The sequence below is a fragment of the Pavona decussata genome, unplaced genomic scaffold (assembly GCF_977016875.1).
Source record: "Pavona decussata unplaced genomic scaffold, jaPavDecu1.1 SCAFFOLD_371, whole genome shotgun sequence".
In the NCBI taxonomy this organism is placed as follows: Eukaryota; Metazoa; Cnidaria; class Anthozoa; order Scleractinia; family Agariciidae; genus Pavona; species Pavona decussata.
The window spans coordinates 636,041-662,448 of record NW_028145747.1 but is presented as its reverse complement, the minus strand read 5'-3'; the positions used below and the strand labels follow the sequence as shown (position 1 = coordinate 662,448).

The 26,408-nt window shown below is 36.5% G+C and overlaps 1 protein-coding gene across 1 annotated transcript in view; it reads right to left on the bottom strand.

Moving 5' to 3' along the window:
• Positions 1–26,408, bottom strand: part of LOC146452351 (uncharacterized) — an 87,989-nt gene that overhangs the window by 39,537 nt on the left and 22,044 nt on the right. Inside the window, exons 17-28 of the mRNA XM_085097957.1 lie at positions 13,719–13,787; positions 13,089–13,190; positions 12,122–12,202; positions 11,213–11,266; positions 10,713–10,860; positions 8,307–8,585; positions 7,062–7,193; positions 5,788–5,957; positions 4,124–4,261; positions 3,207–3,273; positions 1,653–1,752; positions 758–865 (exon numbers count right to left, since the gene is read on the bottom strand). Coding sequence (XP_084954083.1) covers positions 758–865; positions 1,653–1,752; positions 3,207–3,273; positions 4,124–4,261; positions 5,788–5,957; positions 7,062–7,193; positions 8,307–8,585; positions 10,713–10,860; positions 11,213–11,266; positions 12,122–12,202; positions 13,089–13,190; positions 13,719–13,787 — 1,448 coding nt within the window. The remainder of the gene's footprint in view (positions 1–757; positions 866–1,652; positions 1,753–3,206; positions 3,274–4,123; positions 4,262–5,787; positions 5,958–7,061; positions 7,194–8,306; positions 8,586–10,712; positions 10,861–11,212; positions 11,267–12,121; positions 12,203–13,088; positions 13,191–13,718; positions 13,788–26,408) is intronic.

Sequence of the window (26,408 nt, the reverse complement as noted above, 5' to 3'; positions counted from 1 at the left end):
TATTGCAGCATTAAGTATTTCAAAAATAACAATTGTTTCCCAAGTATTTTGATTTTTTTTGTTTCAGTTTATGCATCTTTTTCCGAAAGTTTTTAGAGAAATATTCACGATATTGATTCCATTCCATTGCCGGAAATTCTGGTCATGCGTGAGGTAGACTGACTGTATTGCTATTTAACTATTAAATTATGATCTCGAGATTTTCTATCGCGTGATAGCTGATGAGGGCGCAGCCCTCATCAGCTATCAAGCATAGAAATCGAGAGCGAATAATCAAGAGAAAGAGTCACTTCGAAAACCCGAATAAGCGGGCTGAATTTTGTTGACAACCGCTACTCACTATCTATCAATCTATCACAGAATAGATAGCGGGTAGCGTAGCCAATCAGAGAACGGCATTCGTAATAGAACGCTAGTAGATTTATACTAATGTAAAGTAGATGTCAACATAGGTAATTGAGGGACTGGTTATGAAACCTTCCTGTGACAGCAATGGTGCTGCAATCAATTCAGTTATGTTGGAAGGGCCGCGACCGTGCACAATCCTTTGTTTTAACGTTCACATTACAGTTGAAAATCTTAATAGGAACGTTTGTATTGGACAGTTGTTCCAATAAATTTCAAATCTATTTTGGTTTGTACACGGTCAAGGCCAAAAATGCTGACAAAAACATACAACAAAGACGTTTTCATGCTTGTTGTCGTCAAGTTAATGAAGATGCCTAATATGCCGTGGGCCGTACAAGATAAGTCAAACCTGCACTGTGTTCCGTTATCCAAATTGATTTTAGTGTAGCTCCATCCATAGTCAACAGCTGGAGAATTGCTGCTGCTTTGACACTGAAGCTGGCCGCATAAAACGTCACTAAAGATGAACAAAGTTTTAAGCCAGATGTATGTGCGCATGAGCCAAACATTGACATTCAAATCCTAACAGTATGTAGCATGTTTGTCCCATGAACCAAGTTTAATGGCCTTAGTTCTCACGAGTCTCCTGTAGCTCAGTGGTACAGCATCCGAACTAGTAATCAGAAGGCCTTAGGTTCGACTACTGATAGGAGCACTCGGATTTCCTTTTTCCGAGTATGCCTTTGTCACTTTCAATAATACATCCTGATACATCATTCTCATATTCTGAAATGTTTTAAGAAAAAGGGTGTTTTTCTGTAGGGTCGAATGGGGGCGTTTAGATGGGCCTTTTAGGACAGCTGCACCTGTGGTCCGAACCAGCATGCCAAGAAAGGTGAGTGAGAGTAGCTATAGCCAACCTCAATAAAAAATAAATAAATCGACAAACAAAGAAACCTTTATTTCAGTTCACATTTTCCATTCATACGTGCACGAAGACGTTCTGCCGGATTATTTCCCCGTGTGGATGGTCCAACCTTATAAAAAGGCTCACTGTTTCAAACAAAACCTACTGAAAAACAGCTTCATGTAGTCGGATCCTCATACTCTCACTCATGGAGTTGTTCTGACACATCTTCATTTAATGAAGTGTTAAGATCAAGGTTTTTCAGGGGTTTTTTTTTGTTTGTTTGTTTTTGCCCAAGATATTTACGTTTTTGTCATTTAGGGACCTCCTGACTTACAGCCATCATGTAGAGAAATAGCTTAACGGCTTTCTTCTCGAAGCTAACTTGTATTCTTACCTGATAGCACAAGACGTGTTTGTTGTTGGTTGACATGTTCCATACCCAGCAGCCTCAGTATTTAGTTTGTCATAACATCCCTTATCGCCGTTCTTGGCCACTAAAAATAGTTAAAAGTCTAAGGTGTGTTTCTTTGGTAAAATCCCAATCCGGATTTTTGATCCAAGATCACTCGGATCATAGTGCATCAAAGGAACCAACGAATCCTTACCCAGGGTGGATTCGTCGGTTCCTTTGATACACCATGATCCGAATGATCTTGGATCAAAAATCCGGATTCGGATTTTCCCAAAGAAATGCACCATAAAATAATACTTACAATAACTGAAAACATGTTTTTTGCCTAAGTACTGTGCCTCCTTTTGTCACTCTAGATGCGCTTAGTGTCTCCCCGGATGTGCTTCTAATACGAAGGTATTTGTGCATAGTTTTTAACTTTGTGTTAAAGGCAGATCTCAGAAAGGATGTTGGAATCCAAAAAGAAAATTGGAGTTAACCACGCATTTCGATTTAAGGATGGTGCCTACTAATAAAGAAGTATTTTTGTTTGGTTTATGACTATGCGGGGAAAGCAGATCTTAGCAAAGGCTATTGAAATCCAAAAAAGAAATTTGGGGGTAACCATGCATTTTTAGAGATAATTAAGCAGCAATAATTCTAAAAAACAGTAAAATACAAAGAAATGTATGGCGTTTTGTTCAAAAGTGAAGCTTTTTTTATCTCTGAAAAATGCATGATTACCCGTAATTTTCTTTCTGGATACCAAGAGCACTTGCTAAGTTCTTCTTTCTCCGCATAGTTTCAAACCGCGCAAAGTAGGTACCACCCACAGGAAACTCGAGTATCTCGAGATGCGCAGTAACAAAAGTAGGCACCGTCCTTAAGACAAAATGCCACACACTGCCATGTATTTTAATATTATTAGAATTACTGTGCCTTAATTATCTCTAAAAATGCGTGATCACCACCAATCGTCTCTTCGTACTATCATAGTCCTTGCCAAGATCCGCGTTTCTCTCATATTTGTAGGCTATGGGGGAAAATCCCGGATTAGGAGGCATCGTCATTAACTCAAGACCAAAGGAAAATTAAACTCCTAAATTCAAGATGGCCGATTCTGTGAAGTTGTTACGTCATTACTAATCTTATGCACTATTTATACCAAACCTAAAGGCAAGTTTAATAGCTGTTTAATTAAAGACGGTTCAAAATTGTTATCTTTTATAGTTTATAAAAGTTGCCACATAGGTAGATATTTTCCGCCCGGTGGACCATAAATTAGCATCGTCTGATAGTGTCCCTCCGCAGATGTCTCTTTTTAAGAAGGCACTTTATTGAATTAACTCGTGCTAGGTTTTGTTTGAGGTGTTTTAACGCTCTTAGTTTATATTTTTTGTTATTTTTAAACATGCGCCCTCGAACATTGACTTGGTGATAGCGCTTTGCAAGTCTTTCAATTTTATTAATTTTTATTATTATTATGACCGTGATCAATTTCAACCAATCAGACTCGTAGTGGTAAATTATATACTGAGTGTTTAAGTGTTTACTTACTTGCCCCCCAGAGGTCCTTGCATTGAGTTTCATGAATCTCACTGCATTTTCCAAGATAACAAACAGACTGAAACGACAAATGAAACTATTTCAGAATTCTTTTTTTGAGATACCTTTCAAATAAAAGAGAAATTTAGAATTATGTTTACGGCAAACGGCAAACGGCAAAAATGACGATGTTTATCCTTCATTTGCCTCTCGCGGTTTTTAGTTTCTTAGTAAAACTGAGTAGTTTTGCGATAGTATCAAAGGCCAGAATTATTTTGCAATATTCTCATCTATGTACCTATTTAATTTTGATGTATAGTCTTACCTAAATCTGCGTTATTGCGTAAAGTTAAGTTTTCCGTTTTTCCAGAATGTTTGTAATTTGCTGTATTTTTTTGGTCTTGTCCCGCCTCGACTAGCTTTGTGGCTATTTGCGGGACAAGCCCTTTATATAATCTAAATCTGTAAATAAATTGTTGTTGTTGTTGTTGTTGTTGTTGTTAATTCTTCAAGAAAACATAAACTCGAATCTCGCGTTTGCCGTTTGCCGTAAACTCGGCGCGATTCTAAATCCCTCTAATAGCTTAAACAGCCGAGTTTGCATGGTTAGAACTTAATTCCACATCACTGTTGGATTGCAAAGTTCCTTTGCATTTCACAAAAAAATGCATCAAAACATTTACCTGTTTTAAGCGTTTCTAAAACCCATTGATACTTCTTATGTGTTTTCACTCATTGTTACACTGTAGAGATCGAAAGCCACGCCGTTTTCGCAAGTCTGATGTTCCACTAGTCCATACTTTGAAACGATTTCGCAAGTTTTAATTTTCGTTTGCTTTTTCGATCGTTTTAGCGTTGACCATAAACAAAACCCCAACAGAACGTAACTACGTTCAAAAGATAATGTGAACAGATATGAATCTACACACGTTTGAATGGCTTTTATCTCCACTCTCTGAGTAGCCTGTCCACCGCTGTCCATCGTCACTATAGTACAGATAAAACCCAGTAACCCAGTTGTACCAGGTAGCGCGTCCCTGAATCATGATTTTATTGACAGTTCTGATCTGAAAATAAATAAAGAGAATAAACTGAACAAATCATAGTCAATTGAGAGACTGGTTATGAAGCCTTGTCATGGCAACAATGGTGCTGCAATTTCTGTTGGAAGGGCCGCGACCGTGCACAATCCTTTGTTTTTATGTTCACACTAGAGTTGAATATCTTAACACGAACGTTTCTATTGGTCGGTTGTTCCAACACTTTTAAAATCTATTGTGGTTTGGGGTGCACGGTCAAGGCCAAAAATGCTAACAGAAACATATAACAAGGAAGTTTGTCAGGCTTTATAACAATTGCCTTTTATTGACTATGATTAAATAAACAAAGAAATCAGAAATGTTTGACAGCAACTGACTTTGATAAAACTAACATAAAAAATAATACTCAATAGGAACCTTTACGTAACTAGCCATAACAAGGTGGGTCGCCTTGTCAGGAGTAGGGGGGAGGGGTGGGGGTTATCGAAGTCAGACATCACCTATCACATGAACATTACCGACGAAATTTGATTGGCTTAAAAATTGGAATTGATATAGAAATATTCAGCTAGCAAGAGTTAGTATTGCTTGATGAACACGAAAAGTGAGATTGAATATCATTGCCATTTTTTTACTGCTGAATAGAGGGGTGGCTATGCAATAAAAGACACCATCTTTAATGTTGAGGTTGAGGAACCGGGGTCCAGGTAGAGACCACCATCTATTTTGTGGTTTGATGGGTCCTGTTCGTGTGTACAGTCGAACCTCTCCTTACCAACACCTCTATAATACGGACACCTCTCTATTACGGACAGTTCATTTTGTCCCCGAGAGACCGAATCCATATAAAGCCTACCTCTCTAAAACAGACACCTCTGTAATACGGACACTTATTCCTGTCCCCTCGGTGTCCGTAATAAAGAGGTTCGACTGTAGTAGTTTTGACCAATTCCATTAGAATGACAACGAGTACGACTTTTCAAATCCAGTCCGCGTGCTTTAGATAATCATTTGTCACACTAATCTTGTTTCTAGAGTCTGCCTAGTAAACAACGGGAACACACGAGCGAGAATTCTGCGGATGTGACGGGTATGAAGTTTAAAAGTCGAACTCGTACTCAAATCTAAAGGTTCTTAATATTTCTACAATAAGGCCTTGATATTAACAGAACATTTGCTCGTATAAAAAATACTCAATGTGACCATGATAATGTGCATGAAATGGGCCGGCGCACTGTCGAGCCTGGTTTTAACTAGCGACGCAAGCACAAGCACAAGTACAAGCACAAGAGCTTTATGTCGAGTGAAATCGAACTCGACGCAAGCACAAGCCCAAGAAAAGGAAAAATTTTGATCCTTGTGCTTGTGCTTGCGTCGAGGCCGTTTTGACAGTGAAATAAGCATTCTTACGCTTGCGCTTGTGCTTGCGTCGAGGCCGTTTTCACTTTGAAATAAGCATTCTTATGCTTGCTCCTGTGCTTGCGTCGCTAACGAAAACCAGGCTTTAAATGGGGTGACCAAAGGGAAGGGTGAAACTGATTGATTTTTCACACCTGTCCAAGATCAACTTGAAAATATTCGTTTTTGTTTGTCTTCCCAGCGCACCAATACTTCCTGTTATTTAGCCGTCCATACTCGGGTAGATCAGCAGGTCTTGAGGAGCTTGCCGTAATCTGACTGTCCTTGATTTCACCATTTTCCATCCCAAGACGATCAACGCATTCTATAAATAATGTTCATAAAATTGGTTAACCTGATTGTTGCCAAACTCTGAACCCGACTGGTAACGCAGGCTTAGGCCCCGTCCATACGTATCCGGATGTTTTTGAAAACGGAGATTTTTTTCTCCGTTTTAGCCTTCCGTCTTTACATAAACGGCGTTTTCGGGCACCAAAAACGAACGTTTTCAAAAACGGTCCAGATGGAGTTTTTTTGAAAACGACGGCTTATCGTTTTCGTTTGGACGGACGAAAACGAAGGTTTTCGAATACGATGCTCGAGTCCAGTATATCCCGGTCTGCGTTCTCCTGAGGAAAAAATCAAGATGTTGGACAGACAACTTGTGTCGTTTCTACTTGGGCTTCTTTCAAGCCTAATAGCATGCATACAGTTGCATTTTACGCTGTTAAATCTTCAAGCTGACTATGTGAGGAAGCAATTAAACAAAATAAGGTTGCTTTTCCGCTCCGGAGAACAGGGGCTGTAAAACGATTAAACAGAAGGCTAGCTACACCAAGCTCTACTTCGTCATCTGTCCAGACGAATGAGTCAGCCTTGCTTTTGATTGTGGATTTATTGGATTTTTTCGCTGATTTCGACGAACAAGAGTGAACAATGGAGTAAACACCTTACAAAAGTGGCACCAATCGCTGCATGCGGGCTCATATATTACTGTCATTGCGCATGCTCTGTAAGGGACGCTACCTCCATCCTGTTTGGTGTTTTCGTGTGGACGGGCGAAAACGATTCGAATACACTACATGTGGACGCTTATTTTTACGAAAACGAAGAGAAAAATCTTCGTTTTCAAAAATATCCGGATACGTGTGGACGGGGCCTTAGAACTCTATCGCGAATTCTTTGTAGCCTAATTCATTGACTAGCTGCTCTTCATCTGCTCTGTGATCATACTGAGTACCTACAAAGCGTTGGATATCACAGTTTCAACACCAAGATATAAATATAATACAGTAAACCAGGGGCCTATGAGCCATAGGCTCCTGAGTAAATACTTTTCACTTTATCGCAGCGTTAGAGCGATTTCAATTAGGGACGGTGCTTAGATCATATTTCCTTTGTGTACTTGACTTCTCTTTCAGCTAGTTACCTTGTTTCACAAACCATAACTCAAGCCTTTGCATATCACATCCAGAATACAATACCATCTCCCTTCCAGCACCAGGCCATCCTCCATTGGTGTGTATGCATTTTCCAGATTTGACATGCTTCAAAGAACGTCCTGACAAATGATCAAAAAGAGTTTATGTTAAAGGGGAAGTATCACGCAAATTTGCTGTCATTTCAAAACCCAAAAATGTTTGTCTTTCAACAGAAACAATGAAATAATTGTCAAGTTTGTTATAAATTATCACCCCAGTGCAATAAAACTGTCGATTAGTGCCTCTGGCTAGAGACAGAGTAGGCCGGTATGGATTGAAACTTGAAAAATGTTAGGCTAATGTTTTTCTCACTGACATCTGGATTTCGTCCGCAGTCCGGAAAAAAGAGCCACCTTGTTCAGCTTGATAAAAAGCACCACAAGAAATTACTTCACAGTAGCTTTAATCTGAACGGTCAAACCTTTTAGGATTGCAACCACAGACTCACAATCTAGAGCCACATTCTAGAGGATAACAAACAGCACCAGAGGAAAGTACTGCTCAGTAGCTTTCATTTGAATGGTCGCACTTTAGGATTTCATCCACAGACTCAAAAGCTAGAACCACGTTCTTCAGCGTAATAAACAGCACTACAGGAACGTACTGCTCAGTAACTTTCATTTGAGTGAACGGTTTTTAGGATTTTATGCACAGGATCAAAGTAAGAAACGGTTTTATACAACATTGAACTGCGAATGAAAGATTAAATAGAAGAAAGACCCTCGCAGTCATTTACGTACTTAAAGGCAGTTGGGAAAAGAAAGCCTGAAAAAAGCAAACTGGGAGCTGGTCATACTGTAAGTTCGTAAGGGTATATTCAGACGAACTCACAATATGACCAGCTCCCAGTTGCCTTGATAGCTCAGTTGGTAGAGCACTGCACCGGTATCGTTGAGGTCATGGCAAGTCTGATTTTTTCAGGCTTTCTTTTCGCAGCTATTAAGTAACGTAAATAAATTGGAGGGTCTTTCTTCTATTTAACAACATGATATACAGTAACATGAGGACCTGCTGCTCAGTAGCTTTAATTTGAACGCTCACACTACAGGATCTCAGCCATAGACCATCTTGCAGCTGGATAACAATAGACAGCACCATAGAAACGTAGTGTCGTTAAAATTTTAATATTTCGTGTGCCGTCTTGGAATTGAAAAAAATATTTTTACTTCCAAAACACGAAGCCTTCTACCAACCTTGTGTCCGTTCGAACTTGGAATTATCAGCTGTGCAGCCACTGCTGACCACAATCTTTGCACCGTTGCCGCTACTTTGTGGACACACCATCTTTCCACTACAGCTGTGACGTAGCACGCCATCTGCTCCCAGTGAGAATTGAAGATGGCTTTCTGAACATTTATCACCAGATACATACACCAGGCGGTCGTCATCTGGCGGGCTGCATGTTTTGTTCTTTGGCGTGAGGCACAAATTTTGGGTGTAGGATTTCAGCGGTGTTGGAGCGGTTGGTTTTACTTTTGAAGGGAAAAGTAGAGAGCGTTGTTGTAAGTATTTATATTCCTTCGACAGTAATTGATAATAATAATAATAATAATAATAATAATAATAATAATAATAATAATAATAATAATAATAATAATTATTATAATTATAATTATAATTATAATTATAATTATAATTATAATTATAATTATAATTATACTTATTGTTAAAGGTGAGTTAAACAACAACAATTTATTTACAGATTTAGATTATATAAAGAGCTTGTCCTGCAAATAGCCACAAAGCTAGTCGAGGCGGGACAAGACAAAAAAAAATTACAGTAAATTACAAACATGCTGGAAAACGGAAAACTTAACTGCGGACTTAACGCTGCAGGCCTGTTTGTTTACGGACACTCACTCACTCGTACATGTCTGACGATACAGTGGGTAGACCACTATACAGTGCACTACCCACAAAAATAGGACGCTGATCATCAGACGCTATAACCCACCGATTAATTCCACGCGCTCTCTTTGGACGAAGCGGGTCACGTGGTACGAAATCGGACAACCGTTATTTAGTAAATAAGCCCCTTCAGGCGGCTGACGTATATCGAAGGATAAAGTAGAGGCTGAAAGATTGTCCGAAAAATGAACAGTTTGCCGAGAGGCGAAGCTTCGGGAGCAACTGTGAAATTTTGAGGACAATCTTTACACCAAAGGAATTTTCGTCTGATATACCAGAAATCCGGAAAGCTTTTCTTATTATGTTATAACCCTCCGATTAATTTCTGAAACGCTGGCGCTTTACGATGGAAGACTGAGACAAAAACAGCCATTTATGGCCACCGCGTGAATGCAGCCAAATAAATGCAAGTGAACTAGTTAAAGATTGTATTAAATTGTGATTCGATTCTAAACCTGTGACGTTCTTTATTTGTTTTTCTCGTTGTTAAAAAGTCAAATCGGACGACTGTTACCTTTGGATATTTAGCAAATAAACTCCTTCAGGGGGCTGGTATATTGAAGGGTAATACCCAAGGCTGAATGATTGTCCTCAAAATTTCACAGTTCATTTTTCCGATTTGATATCCATTACCCGACTATATTGACGAGAAATAACAAAGTAAGCTAGACGTATTTCTCATTAAAAAGATGTAATTGCAATGGAACAAAATAGAGTAAACTAGTCAACTTGCACACTAGGCTTAAAGGAACTATGTCACTCCAGGCGCATGCGCACGTTGATAAGAAGCCCTTTGAAATCATTGACCCAACTCTTTCAAATACCGTCGGAGAGTTCAGGAAGCTGGTTTCATCTGTTTGAATCGTGTTCATCTTCTGAGAGTTAGCTGAATTTTTTGTTTACAACCGTTTTTTAGTAATAACAGAAGCAAGTTTCTTGCGATATTTTTGAAAACTTTTACAATGGCGGAAAAGCAAAAATCCCGCGACGAGTTGTATGCAAATTAGTCTCAATCGGACTCTACTGCGCATGTGTCCCAGCTGACATAGTCCCTTAAGGTCGGCACACACGAAGGGACTAGTCCCTGCGACTAGTCCTGGGGACCAAGTCCTTTCGTGTGAACTACCCATTTTCATCAAACAGTTTAGTCGCAGGGGCCAAAATTTGGTCCCTGCGACTTGGCCCACGAATTCAAACCATGTTTCACTTTCAGCCATGTTTCACTGTTTAGGACCGCGCCTTCTTCGTCTCTACGTTTCCCTGAATTTCAGTGAAGTCGCCCTAAATTTTTCTTTTTCGACGTGTAACAGGTTCCCGCGTGTAAACCCTTCAAGGGACTTGTCCCCGCGACTTGTCCCATCGTGTAAAACCTACGGCGGACTAGTCCCTGAAACAAGTCCCTGCGACTAGTCCCCTCGTGTGTGCCGACCTTTAAGCTGGGGAATCTTTCCACGATAAAGAGCCCACATAGCCTGCAGAACAGGCGTTATTTTTTGTGTTTTTCATGCGAGTGGAGACAAGTACGAGGCGAGCGCGGAGCGAGAGTGACTCGTGCTTGCCTCCGCTCGCCTGAAAAACGCAAAAAATAACGCCTGTTTTGCAAGCTAAAGCCTACATTGCAAACTAGATGTAGTTTATTACCAAGAATACGAATACGTCCTATTCATTACACATAATTTAGTTTCATTTACCTTCATCCGAAGCACAACCCATGAAGTCAACTCTAAGACAGGGATAACCATACCAGTATTGAGGACTTATGCGGAGATATCGGGTCTGCAATCTAGGGTTCAGATTCCTTATAAATACGCTATTGTAGTTTGTACTTCCTTGAACAACCTTAAGTAAGAAGAAATGACAGTAATCATTGATTAAAAACAAATAGTGATATATGGTTACAATTAATGTAACAAAGCAGTTCGTATACAACAACAAGTGTGTGGAGCACGGAACAAAATTTGAAACTTCCGGAGTGACAGCACGGTTCCAAAACGCAACTCTTTATTCTAAATACAGCTTGTTTCGAAAAGGCGTTTGTTCTTAAAAACATCGGTAACAACACAACCAGCGCGTTCTTCCCCCAAACCACTCCCAGTTGTTTTAGTGATTAAGATCTTTTAAAAGGGATAAATATTAGTGAAAACTGGTCATATATGGGAACAAAGAAAAAATTGATATTTAACAAACTTACGCTTTTGGTTTGATTACATGGGTATCCATTGACAATGAAGCTATCCGCTGGGCACTGAAATTTTACCGGACAACAAACATTCAATAATTATTAACAACACAAAATCAAAATGTGTTTCTTTCCTCAGATCAAATAAGAATGATGAAATTCGCTTTCTCATACAAGGTTAATAAAAGCGAATTCTAAACGATGTGGGAACTCATCAAATAAAGATGGTGAATACAAGATGGCGGCTTTAGGAAATCCATGACGTCACATTTTGCCTTGGATGTGAGATTCTTTTAAGTTTAGTTCTTGTTACTCAAAGTCTTGTGGATTTAAGGGCTATAGACGATATTTTTTATACCTCATCTAGTCTCAGGAAATACAAAACACCATTGTCTTAATGCGATTCTGAGAAACCTGAGCGGTTGTCATACGGTCATGGCGGCGTTTTAGCTGTTTCCCTTTTACCACAAGGTATCATTTTTTCTTAGTTATTTAGCCTGGTGTCATTATAATACCTGATACTTGTTTTTCTTTTTTCTATTTCCTATCTTAATTATTTTCTTTCGTTCGTTTCTTCGTTCTTCCTTCCTTCTTTCTTTCTTTTTTTCTTTCTTTCTTTCGTTCTTTCTTTCTTGACTTATCTACTTGTTTTTCGTTTTCTTTCTTGTGTGTTACGACCCAGATAAAGCATCATAATCTTTTAACTGCTCATCTAGTTTAGTTCTTCCTCTTTTGAGTACTTTTTTGCCTAATTAAGTTAATTTTTATGCTGTTTTTCGTGTACTTTATATTTGTGCCAAATTAAAGTGTAATTGTTGTTGTTGTTGTTGTTATTGTCCCACTTTTGCCACACTAAACACGTCAGAGAAATGCAAGGCGATCAACGAGAGCGATGAACTTCAGCGTCCATATCGTACTTACATCTCTAGAATCCCCGGTACAGTATTCTGGCACATCACAGTCTGTTTTAACTCCACGGCATAAAGTTCCTTGTTTCTTGAACTAAAAGAGACACAAATTTCCGTTGACTCTGTAACGGGACCGTCCTTACTTAATTTTAAAGCAAATGGAGTGGCAAGATGCTAAGAAAGCCGACATTTTTTAAAATCGAAAATCAATCGATTAGTTTCAATCTATCTGTGTCTATGTTCAATTTTGACGTTTCGAAATTCTTCAATTTTAGCCCCAGGTCATTGTTGAACTTGAACCTGTTAAAAATAAAAATCATTTCAATCCATAATTCAATGGTTTATGGCCCCAGTTTATTCAGACCCAATATTCTTCGGGCCTATTTCATGATTAGTACATTTAACAATTATTCCACGAGAGCGCGTTGGATATGATAGCCAACGAGGCGCTTAGCACTGAGTTGGCTATAATCATCCTATATTCATCAGGCATCAGTGGAATAATTGTTCAATTGAAAGCAATTAAGAAATGTTGCTATATCTTACTGATTTTGCTTTGCCAGAACGACCAGAAGACAATTTAATGGTCGCTATTTCTCGGGCATGGTATAATGGCTCATACACCATGGCCGCTATGCCAATGAATACTGGAATTGCATTATACAATGATCCAGATTTTAATACTCTGGGTTATTGATTACTCTTATCCAGATATTTCTTATCATTTTATTTTGAACCCCTCATGTTCTTACTCTACGAATAGATTTTCAATATCTACGCAATCGCCACCAAACTTTGCTAGCTTTTCCTCAAATTTATTTAGCAACGAATTGGTGCTAAAGATAAGGGTTCATGGAATATTGACGTTACCGTGGCAACTATATTTGGCCAATCAGGTTTTTCAAAATTCGAACATTAACTGTGTTTATAAAGAGTGATTGAGTGGGATTAAGAGTTCTGTATCAACTGATTTCTGTTACCACGCAGTTCTTGCAGCATCCGTGGTGCAGATCACTGCATTGAGCTTCTTTCCTTAGAACACAATTGTGAGGCTCACAACAGGGATCCTTAGCCATGCACATCTGCAGAGATAATAGAGTATAATTGAAAATTAAATAGTTTGATATGTGGTTCAAAAATTCATTAATAATTCATAAGCCCATTGACATATCAAATGGTCGATAAAACATCACGTGCATGCAGAGGTTTTAAAACCGGAAAAACCTCCTCCTTATTAGTATGCGGTGTTTAATGGTTTTCTCGTATGCTAATTTCCAACATTCACAAAAGCATCATTGTTATGAACTCTCTTGACACACGCTTATCCAGGAATGTTTTTGAAGCCGTTCAAAAAAACTTACAGTAAGTATTTTATCTGGTCTAAAACCACTCGGCTACGCCTCGTGGTTTTAAATCCCGATAAAACACTGCTGCTTGTGTTTTAAACATTACTTCACGTTGTTTTCATCAAACAATTTTCAACATCAACATATAATAAGAGAATCAAACCTTCTGGAAAGAAGATAACCTCGAATGGCCAATGAAATGTTTCATATATATTGTTATTACAGTTTCCTTAATGCTAAAATACTGTAACAGTTCGTACTAACCTCAGGTGTGCCACAGTCACACTCCTCTCCTCCTTCTCGTATTCCGTTGCCACAGTAACTATTCAGAGACTAAAGAGATCACATATTATCGATTCTTTTAATCATAGTTAATTAAAGGCAATGGCTATGAAACCTGACAAACGTCTTTGTTATATGTTTTTGTTTGCCGTTTTGGCCTTGACCCTGCACAAACAACAACAGAATTTGGAATGTGTTGGAGCAACTGACCAATGGAAACGTTTTTGCTAAGATATTCAACTGTGGTGTGAACGTTAAAACAAAGGATTGTGCAAGGTCGCAACCCTTCCAACATAAATTGCAGCACTATTGTTTTCATGGCAAGGTTTCCTAACTAGTCCCTCAAGTAACTATGTTTTAATTCATTGGACATTTCACTAACTACCAGAATCCCTCAGTTTTTTGTTTTCTCATGCTAATTATAGCTGTTGTCATTCTCTTTCCACTGGAATTACAAAATTCGAATTTGAAAAGGAAAACGAAATGTTTTCTGGTAACTGCAGTCAAATGATGCAATCATAGAAATGGCCTCTTGATGGTTTGCATGTGACGTCATGGCGGCCATGTTGGTGGACAAGAACAATACGATTTTTCTCCTCTGGGAGTTGACTGCCATTTTTATGCAAACTCTGTGAACAAATTTTCTTTTGTTTTATCCACCAACATGGCGGCAATGCAAACCCCCCTATTGGTTATAAATGAGCGTTGTAAAATAAAAACGTAAATGATTTTCCTCGCTAGTAGCAACACACGCGCAAAACACAACAATCAGCCAATCAGATCTGATATGACTTTTATTAAACGAGTAATCAAAAATTAAATAATAGCAATAATAATAATAATAATAATAATAATAATAATGATAATAATAATTTATTACTTATAAGGCGCTATTTACAAACACAGATCAATAGCGCTTTACAATCAAAAATACTTATAATTATTGTTATGATTTTAAACCGATTGGGGGAAAGGAGAGAAGGGTTAAATTCCCTTTAGTAGTTAGATATTTGGGTGTATGAGCCCACTTTTCAAAAAAATGATAAAAAATCCCATACAAATCCTTATAAACCCCAATAACTACATAAAATACTATTTCAGCCTTTGAATTCAACAATGAACTCCTGCAACGGAGACGTCAAAAACCTAAAAACCTAAATTTAGCTTTTGACCTAAAAACCTAAATTTAGCTTTTGACCTAAAACCTAAAAACCTAAATTTTTTTCCTCGGTTTTCAAAACCTAAATTATCCTCGGTTCTGTTTTAGTCACTTTATAACATCTGAAATAAACTTTTCGAGTAAACTTTACTTCAAATGTTTGTAATTTATTCACGCAACTTCACTGAAAAATTTCACAAATGACTATGTGTTTCACTGAAAAATTTCACAATTGTGAAGCAAAATTGTGACGATTGTGATTGGTTGAGATAATCATACGACTGTCATATGACTTGTAAACAATAGAAATCTGATGACTCATTTCTTAGGGAAAGTCCCTTATGTATGACATCATCAAGTTCACGATGACACAACCCAAAGCGGACTGGACACTAGTTTGTTAACACACGTGTCGGCCATTTTGTTGCCATTTTGCGAAGAGGTTGTATTTTAATGTTTATGGCTCCTGTTTTGGGATTTTTTGGACATTTATTTCTCCACTTTCATCGTTCTGATGTTTGTAGACGCTTTTTGAGGTAAGAATATCATTTATCTTGCACACAACAATAGATTTTTTTATTGAATCGACTCGCTATCGAATACTCGTGAAACCGTGAAATGATTTTACAAATCGACTAAATCCTTGATTGGGATCCAAGAATTAAAAGTATCATTGTATCCTTTCCACTTTACCAAAGCTTGTTTCTTCTTGTAATCTCTCCTGATAACTTTATCGATTCTGAATATCTCCTGATTAGCTTTCAATAATTCTGGTTCATAAAAACTCCCTTTAATTTCTTCATTATTGAGATCTTTCAGTTTATATGTGATCGGATTCGTGTATTGTATTTTATCGATAATGAAGACCTCTTCTGACCAGTTTTCTGTATAACCTCGATCAAACAACTTTCTTTTATACTTTGATATTCTAACCTTTTCACCAACTTTAAATTTTGGCAAAGATGATAACTGCTTCAAATTGCCAAATAGATTGAAGTAAACAGTTCCTACATTCTTTTTCTTGGATGCTTCTGTCGGTGTCATTTTTATTGAACTGTGTTTAGTGTTATTATACTGCTTCAATATTTTAGGCAAAATATCCAGATACATTGTATTGCCTTGAGCAGTGAATCGTTTCCACATTTTATTTTTAATCATTCGGTTCCATCGCTCAACAACTGATGACTTCTCTTCATTTTCAGTCGAATACAGTGTAATGTTATGTTTACTGAGCAAGTCTTTGAAATGTTTGTTGTAGAACTCTGAGCCTTTATCAGTCCACAGATACTTTGGTTTTCGACCCTCTTTGAATATGCTTTGAAATGCTTTCGTTATGGTCTCACCTTTTTTATCTTTTAATGGAACAATCCATCCGTATTTACTGAAAACATCTATAGTCGTGAGAAGATACCTATTACCTTTATTCCATTTACTGAATTGTTGCATTTCAACAAGGTCAGCAGCCCATATTTCATCAATATTATTTACAATAACACGCCGCCGAGTAAAGTTACGCCGTATGGGTTTATGCAGCTCATTAGCTAATTTTTCTTGCCAGTTTTCCTCTTTACCCGACGGCTTTTGACGTTTTTTGGAACCCCAAGACCCAGTTTCTGTTTTGTATTTATTGCATTTCTTGCCAACCAATGTCCCCATTGTCGTTCGGAATATGGAACAGCATCCAATGACTTTACCATCTTTTTGTCAGCTTTCAATTTACATTTTTTGTCATCTTTGCAGACTGAATAATCAACATCATGTTGCATGGCTATTGCATCTGTTTTGCCTGTTGGTTTATCGTATATTTCCAATATTTGCCCTGTTTTGGGGTTATATTTGACTTGATTTTCCAAATCATTGTATGGACCAGTGTATTTATGACCAGGTAATACCCACCCAGCTTTGGGCTTTGGGAGCTAACCAATCATTTTGTGTATATCAATTGAACCACCGCTTTTGGGTCGTCCTTTGATTCCCTTTTCATATTCATCCCAATTTGGTGGGTGCCAACCAATTGAATCATAGCTTGAGCATTTCGGTGTGTTGTGAAATTTGCTTCCAATTTTTACCATGCTTTCACATGGATAATTTTTGTATTTTTCTAATGTATTTTTCCCAGCCTTGCCAGACCAAAATTGACTCGACAATATGCCAGTATCTGTGCTAAATGCACTTTTGGCAATGTCTCCAGATTTGTATCTATCAAAGACTTCCTTTGTTGATGGAATTAATGTTCCAACAACATCCATCGACTTCGATGCAACCTTACCTGGTGTGCCAAATTGTTCTAAAATTGTATCTAAATTACCACCATCAAGTTCTTTTCGGTCAGTTTTGTACCTTCTTTTTGGTCTTACTTTGGTTGATAATTTATCAAACATCTCTGATCCAGTCTTTTGAACAAAAGGAGTTGCTTTAGAGATAGCATAATCAATAGCTTTTTTTTGCAATTTAGGGTTTCTAAGTGCTTCAGACCCATAATATCGACCCATTTCAACTGCTTTTTTTCCCATCCATGGTAATGCATGTTGAATTAACATATCAGCACCAGTTGATGCTAAAGTATCCATTATGCCCCCCCCTTCAGAGGGGCTATTTAGTTTCCCTGTTTTTTAACAAATTTGGTTTTAGTTATACCACATTCAGCACAGGTACAGAAGAACATAAGCCGACCATTTTTGGCTTGCTTGTAACCTGAAGGCTGAACACATTCAGTTTCTTTCTTTTGTTTAACACAATATGATTTGACCATTTTATATCACTATATTAGATTAATTATCATCAGAGTCTGACTCAGAATCTGTTACCAATGTACACCATAAACATAATTTTCCTGAAAATTCTGTGTATTCATCACACTCTTCACAATATCTTATATCAACCATTATACAAACTAATTAGATAATTTTTTAAAATATTGGATTATAAAATTATGATTGACACTTTGATTGTTCATGTCAAAATGTGCATTGTGGATTGTTTTCAATATACTTGTACCCTTTTGTCTCTCAAATAAATAATACAAACACCAATAGCCACATAATACTGAATCTCTTTCCTGGATTTCATCACCTGAATACATTAATCGTTTGCCACTTGTTGACATGAATTGCATAATTTCTTTTGGCATAATTAACCCAAAACTATCAAAATATTCTACATATTTGTCTCCGTTTCGATACGCAACCCAATGTGTACCTGGTCCAATCTGTGAATCCAGGTTAATGATACCAACTTCATCTTTTTTCATCTTTTGTGGTAGATTATCTCTGCTGTAAATGCCTCTGAAGTGTTTTATTTTGAGTTTTTTGACCCAGTCAATGAGTTCAAAGTTACTGAGTGGTTTATTTATGAATTTCACAGAATGTCTCCGATTAATGGAATCCCCTTGAATGGACTGTTTTTGCCTAACAACAGACCTTTTCCTTTTTTGGTTTTTTTTTTCCCTTTACCATACTGATCCCATGTACCGAAAAATGGAGGGGGTCTATAATTAACTGGTAGGACCAAACCACCATCTTTTTTGCTTGTGTTTGGAACAAAAACTGGGACCGATCTTCTGGATCTACTTCTATCCACCTGCAAGCCTTTACCCATTAATGCATTCAAAACCATTGGAATGCCAATTGAAGCCAGTAAAGTACCCAAAAAACCTCCTGATTGTGCCTTAGTTGGTTTAATTACAATCTGTCCACCAGTATGTATTGCATTGACAATTTGCTTCTTTTGTGCTTCAGTGAGCCAATCTTTGTATTTTATTAATTGATCAATTTTATTTTGAGGAATGAGGAAACCACCAACTTGTCCTCTACCAAATATTTTATTGACACCCACATTTGCAAGCCCAGAAAGTGCTCCAGTAGCTAATGGTCCAACTGCTTTTGCTGCCATTGGTAGTAATTTTGTGCCAATTTTGAATAATGATGACCAAAGACTGCCTCCTTGTTGTACAGCTTTTCGTATCTGTGTTTTGCTTATTTTAATATCTGCTCCAGTTTTGTTTTGCATTGCCTTTTTCAACCTATTTATTTGTGTTTTGGTTAACATCAGCTGATCCGGTCCAGTTAATTCAGAATTTGATAATCTTATTGTTATTGCTGAATTGTTTTTTAATGCTTTTGCTAGTCTATCTTTTTGCCCAATTGATAGTGTTACTCCATGTGAATGATAAGTTGTCATATCTTTTATATAACTAACGTTACATTAAAAATTTATTCCATTTATCGAAACAATAGTTTGCCATCTTTTTGAATGAGCTCAGCGTCTTGCTCGTATAATGTCAATGCATAAACTGAATATGCAGTTGCAGTTGTACCAGATAATTCATAGTGGAATGTCAGCTTTGTGGTACCATCTTTGATATCCATTTTTTGTTTTGTTAAATCGAAATACAAGAATGGAAATAGTGTTTTGAAATTGTTGACATTCAATAAAGTCCCCTGACTGTATTCATTATTTGCATGCACATATTTGAGGACATCTCTGTAAACTCGAGTCAAATCAGCTTCTGGAGTGTAATGTACATCAGGATATTCATTGCCATTAGCCACAGATAAATGACAATTTAGCAATGTTCTGGGATCTGTTGATACACTAAATGTATTGTACAAAAATGGATTTACTGTTTGTGCAGCAAGATTTGCATCATTGATAATGAAAACAAATACATGCCTTGGTTTTGAAATCCCACTTGTTATCTGAAAATGACCACTTCTTTGTGTTGAAGAATTACTTCTCTCAATATTTTCTCGCAAATAAACCCATTTATGTGGCTTCAAAAACTGACTCATATACAGTGATTGCCCCTCTGAATTGAAAGTGATTCTTGGTACAATCAACTCCATTCTGGTAATAATTACACGACAATCAGCCCCAGCTTGCCATATTAGAATAGTATCAGATTCAATCTGCAAATTTAATTCCAATCTTGTTGATGGCAATAACTCATCCATCAATGCTTCAAAGAATGAGTATCGATTCAATGGTATTTCTGTATTGACAACCACTGATAGACCCAAAAGTGCTTTTCTTACAGCAAATCCTTTATTGTAGTTATCTTCAGCCGATCGTTCTTCAGCGTGTCGGTTTGTATCCAGATAGAAAAACTCATTTGTTGCTGTCGATTGAGCATATCCTGGACTATATTCCAATAGATTCTTGATATTAACACAATGATTTGCATCATTACAATCATATACCATTTTACCATTCAATCTTACATCGAAATCATGTATAAGACTGTGTGAACCATTAACAATACCATTATGGTCTTCAGCTGCTATATTTGCATTCTGCATTGTTTGGACTTTAAAACCAACTGATATTCTTGCATTATACCAATCAAATGGGGTCACTTCTCCTGTGTTGTCAACAACAAAACGATAACCATCTTTCTTTTGTGACCTATTATTTCCTGGATTACCAGTATTCAATGGTGTCTCCAATTGGAAGAAGACATCTTCGTATCTCTCAATGTATTTTGGATTTCTGAATGATTTCATTTATACAGATATGTTACATTATTTTCATTTCCTCCTTCTTTTGAGTTTTCCACCGGATATCATCCTATTAACTCTCTCAGCTATTTGAAAATCAGTCAGTGGCTGCTCCATTTTTGGTTGGCTCATTGTCACTGATTTTGTTTTGGAAGGTTGTTTTTTGCTCAATAATTGAATTATTTTATCACCTGCTTTATTACCAGCAAACTCACCAGTTTTGGTGACTGCTTTTTCAGCTGCAGTTTTGGCTCCTTTCTTAGCTAATTCTTTTGCTGTTTTTCCGAAAAGTTTTGATCCAACTGATCTGAAAACATCCATAATTCCTTCACCATGGATATGTTTCATCGCATAACGACCCAATTCTGGGTCAAAACGTGGCTTAAATTCACTTTGTCGTACCATATATTGATATATTATATTAAACTAGACCTGAGAATCAAGCTCATGAACCAGTCAATGCCATTCAAGTCAATTGGCCGACCCAAAGCGTCAGTCACTGTTATCCCCATTTCTGAAATAATTGATTTGGAAACTGGGCTGTATAATGCTCTTTTTGGCTCAAAAGTAAATGGATAACTCCTTGTTAAATTGTCAGTGGGTATCATTATCAGTGTATTTGTGAATCGTCCATCACTGAGGCTATCAGTTATTATATCACAATTAATGTCCAAAACGTCAATATCATTGGTAATATTTGGCAATTTTGTCCCATGTTCAGTTTGGTTAATTAACTTTGGTTCAAATCCAATAAGCGCCCCAAAATTAGAGTTTCTAATATCAGATTCCATTGGTTGTCCAGCTCAATGACAACTCTATATGATGAAAGCACAAAATATAGATTGATGCCCTTGCTGGAAGATGGTTTATCTCCATTTTGAATTATTGATTGAGTGATATAATCATCAAGATCATCATATGAATACATTCCATCAACAAATGTGATTGTCTTCCATTTTGTACCATTATCTGGGCTGTATTTTATTGTATTATTGTTGTATCCTGCATTGACATTATGCCACGAGTATGTCATTGACACTCGATCAACAGCTAGCTCATGTCTCATTGTTGTGTCAAGCTTCAATGGTGGATCAAATTTGATAATAAAGTCTTCAGGCCGACTTCGACCTATTTTTTGACGGTTAACAGATGAAATATGTATCGCTCTTTCTTGCATATATTATTTGATTATATATTATGCAAGAATAATCCGCGTCCTAGCGAATTATATATTGTTGCAATAAATCAATGAGTTGTTTGTTGTTTATCAAGCCAAGTTGATTCAATTTATGGGCTATTTGTGAAAATTCCTCTTTGACTCCATTATTGCCAGCCAAAATGGATCCACCAAGCAATTCCATTCTGTCAATCAAATCATTAGCATCATTGAAATAAACAACACCAGAGCCCAATTTCTTGAATTTTTTGCTGTATTTCTTCTTTGGTTGCGTATAACCAGAACCTTTTTTGATGGTTTTCATTCCTTCTGGGATTATTTTAATGCGCCCTTTGTATTTTTGCAATAATTTTATATCTTCATCTATTTTATCAATTTTGTCTTTATTCTTGGTCTTTCCTTGGCCCTTGGATAAAGGACCCTTCTTTGTTCCAAGTTTTTTCAACATTTTGCCAATATTAGCATCGTAATCCTTGATGTCAATATCTCCTTGCATAGAAGCTTGGAGAACAGAACTCGGAGGTGCAAGATCGTATTGCATCAATTTTTGGATTTCATCAATATCAAAACCAGCATCCAAATTTGATTCAACATCAGGTGACATCATTAATGGTTTATAGCCAATTGGTAGCTTTGCTTCTGGTGATTGTGTTTCAGGCTGATAAGTTAACATAGCAATGTCTTCCAAACCTGAAGTTAACGCTTTTTGGTTTTTCTCCAATTGTTCAATCAGTTTGTCTTGTTTTTCATCAATTGTTTGTTTTGTTTCCTCTTGAGCTTTAATAATTGGTTTGAAAGTTTCTGATAAACCTTGTTGTAAATCTTGTTTATCATGCTTGTACTCCTTCAATGTATCTCTAACTTGTTTGGTTATTGTTCCAGCCTTAATCTTGGCTTCAGATAATTGTTTTAATCTTTGTAGATCCATTATATTATTAACTTATATTAACTTTTTTAACTTATATAATGTATTGATATACATGGAAATCCCAAACTATGACAGACATGATAAAAACACTAATTTCAAAAGATTGTATGGTTACATGCCAAGTGACACGTTTCGGATGTTAATATGTGGTAATTCAGGATCTGGAAAGACAAATTTGTTGTACCATATGCTGATGAAACCACTTTTGTATTATGATAGAATACATTTGTATGCCAAAAATTTGGAGCAACAAAAATACAAGGATATGCTACAAACATTGACTGATATATCAAATAGTGTCGGGTATAATGTCCTTGTTTGTAGCAATGATGATATAATTCCAGTAGAGGAATTGAAGGATGAAGATGCCCAGAAGATAGTCATATTTGATGACTTTATTTGTGAAAAAAACCAGAAACCATTGATTGATTATTTCATTCGTGGCAGACACAAGAACTGCTCTGTTATTTATCTGAGCCAATCGTTCTACAAAACACCAAAAGATATTCGACTCAATTGCTCTCATTTCTGTGACTATGACTTTCCTAGCAGCAATGAAAGAGGTCTGATATCCCGTGAGTTGGGTGTCGAAAAGGATAAATACATTAAAGCAACCAAAGAGCCATTTTCATTTCTATATGTTGATAAGCCCATGAAGAGAATTAACAGGAATTTTTATGGAACAATATAACCAAATGATATAAATGGGAATATTCAACGAACATAGTTCATCGTCTTCTTTCACAACGGTTCCTCTTCAAGGAGCTGCTGGGCCTCAAGGAATAGGGTTTAAATTAACCCCAAATGGCAATTATGATATACAAAACAAAAAACTTGTTAATGTTAAACAAGGAGCTGATCCCAATGATGTTGTCACAAAGAGCCAAATACAATTGTTGGATAATGCTCCTGGTGATGTGCGAGCTAATAAAGCAGTAATTTACAGCAACAGTGGAAGTGTTCATACCAATAGTATCTATTTGCAAGACACGCCAGACGGGGCTGGCAGCTCCAATGATGTACGATTATTAACTGAGCATCAGTCTTATGAAAACATTCATCTTAATATACCAGATTTGAAAAACTTTGATGGCCATGGTGGACGAGCTAAAAGTGAAATAATGGTTACATCAACAGAACAACATATTACTGGACGGAAAACATTTTTTGATATTAGTGTTTTAAAACCCGATAATAACGATCAAGCGGCGAATAAAAAATATGTCGATGATGAGATTAAAAAAATACCATCACCTGATTTGTCTACATATTTGAAAAAAGATGGCACTGTTGAAATGACTGGAAATCTGGATATGGGTAATCAACAAATTACTAATCTTGGAGCCAATATACAAAATACATATGATGTTGTTAATTTAGGTTTCTGTGATACTAAATATTTACAAAAAGTCTCCAATAGTGACCTCGATATGGACAATCATAAAATCAAAGATATGGCTCAACCAACTGATGATAACGATGCTGTTAATAAACACTACGTTGATCATAACTTTCTCAACAGGTTAACACCGAATGCTCTTGGTGGTGAATTAGATATGAGAGGTCATAAAATAATCGTTCTTGGAAATCCTTCCAATCCCAATGATGCTTCCACTAAAGCATATGTTGATACAGAAATAGCTAAAATACCATCTGTTGGAAGTGATTTGAGTGTATATTTGAAAAAAGATGGAAGTGTTGCAATGACTGGAAACCTTGATATGAATAATAAACAAATCAAAGATATGGCTCAACCAACTGATGATAATGATGCTACTACCAAAAAATATTTTGATGACAAATTGGAGCAAAGTCATCTTGTCAGCAGCCATAAAACAAATGAATTCAAATATCTTACAGATACTGATGAAAGCAGTTCAGAATATAATATCACAGTGTATGGAATAGCTGCTTTCAATCAATCCCCACATCAGAATAAAAAAGCTTATGATATCACATTGATTAAAGACAGTGGAAGTAATGATTACAGATCAAGGATAGGTTTCAATATTTATACTCTTGCTATTGGAACATACACAATTGTGTTTGAATTCTACCCACCGGAAATGACTAATATTCAATTATCATGTACAGCTTCTGAAGCATACATCCACAAAGCTGTACAGCATGATTTCACTGCTTATAGCAAGCTATTGGTTCAATTCAATAACAACAGCAAACAAACTCCAAATTACATCTATTTGACGATGCATGGAACTGCTACAGCGACTCCAGTACAATGTCATCTGGTTGTTTATGGGGTAAAAGATTGGTCAGATAGCGTTTATCCAGGAGTGTATGACGGCTTGGACAATGTCATGTTTGAATATAAAAATGGAGATATGGATATGAAAGTCAATATGGATATGAATAATAAGATTATTTCTGGTTTATTAAATCCGATATTTGATTCTGAAGCAATGAATTTGGGTTATTTTACCAACTTATTCAAAACGAAATACACTGGAACTATTGCCAGTGGTGTTTTCCAAAGAACAAATCCAACAAATAATTTTCAAATCGCTGCTGATGGAAATAACTTTTTCAATCTATACTCCATTGTTTTCCAAAGCAATCAACAAGTTGCAAATGCACAAATTTTGATAAATGGGAAAAAACAAGGTGAAACAACCAACACTGACACATACCACAGAATCGGGAACATAATAAGTGGAAGCAATACATTTGATTTGCCCAAATCAAGAAAATTTGTCAGTATTGATTCTATGTCAATATTGGATAATATTGGAGCTGGAACTGCTGTCAATGGAACTTTTGAATTGAAAATATTATACTCTAATTATTTTGAAAGATATCATGCAAATTTTAATAAAATAGTTAATGTAAACAATAATCGTATCATAAATGTTGGTGATGCATTACTTGATCAAGATGCAATTAATAGACGTGTGTTGGTTAATTCTGAATGTCATTATACAATTGAAGGTGAAATAAAATTTGGTTTTTTTAAAAATTTTGTGGGGACAAATATGATTGTTTATAAACAAATAAGATTAAAAAGAATTGTTATTTCAACAACTTCAACAGTAACAAATGCTGCAGTATCCATTGTGACGCGACAAGGGGGTGCACATCATACTTTTTCAATGTCAATCAAATCAGGAATTAATAGTATGACAACTAATGCAAAATTACATAGTATAGAAATGGCTGTCATTATTGATAAAAATGATAGACGACGTGTAGTGAGTAATTTTCAAGGTAAATATCAATTTGAATTATCAACATTATATATATAATAGATATGCCATACATTGAAGATGAAAATGGAAACCATATTCTTGATGATGATGGAAACAAAATTGAGTTCACAGTTGAACATGAAAATTTCCCAGATGGATACAAACACAGAGAACCAATACATCTGAATGATGATGGTCATTTGGATACAGAAAACAGACATTTGGTGATAAAAGATGGAGTTAATTCAAATCATGCAATTTCACTCCAACAATTAATTAACAACAATGAAGACATCATCAAACCATATATTGAAACACAAATACAACAAGCTCTGGCTCAGTTTAAAGCTCAACAAGCTCAGGAAGCTGTAACGTTTCTCAACAATCAAGTTGCAATGAGAATAGGAAGAAAAAGTGGTACAATACCAAAAACAAATTACAAATGGATAAAATTATTGAGTAAAGATGACATTAAAGGAATCAATACATTGCAAGAGATTATTGTGACAAACACATATATCAGGAGAAATGACAGATATCATCATTCTAAATCCGGTTTGGTGTCATCATCATTTGATCAATTGGAATTCTTCTTTGATGTGTCATTTGAAAACTATTATTGCTACTTCAACAATCATCCATCTGATTGGACAATGAAGTATTTTGTTGAATATATTAGGATACAATTACCTGACAATAATGAATAAAAA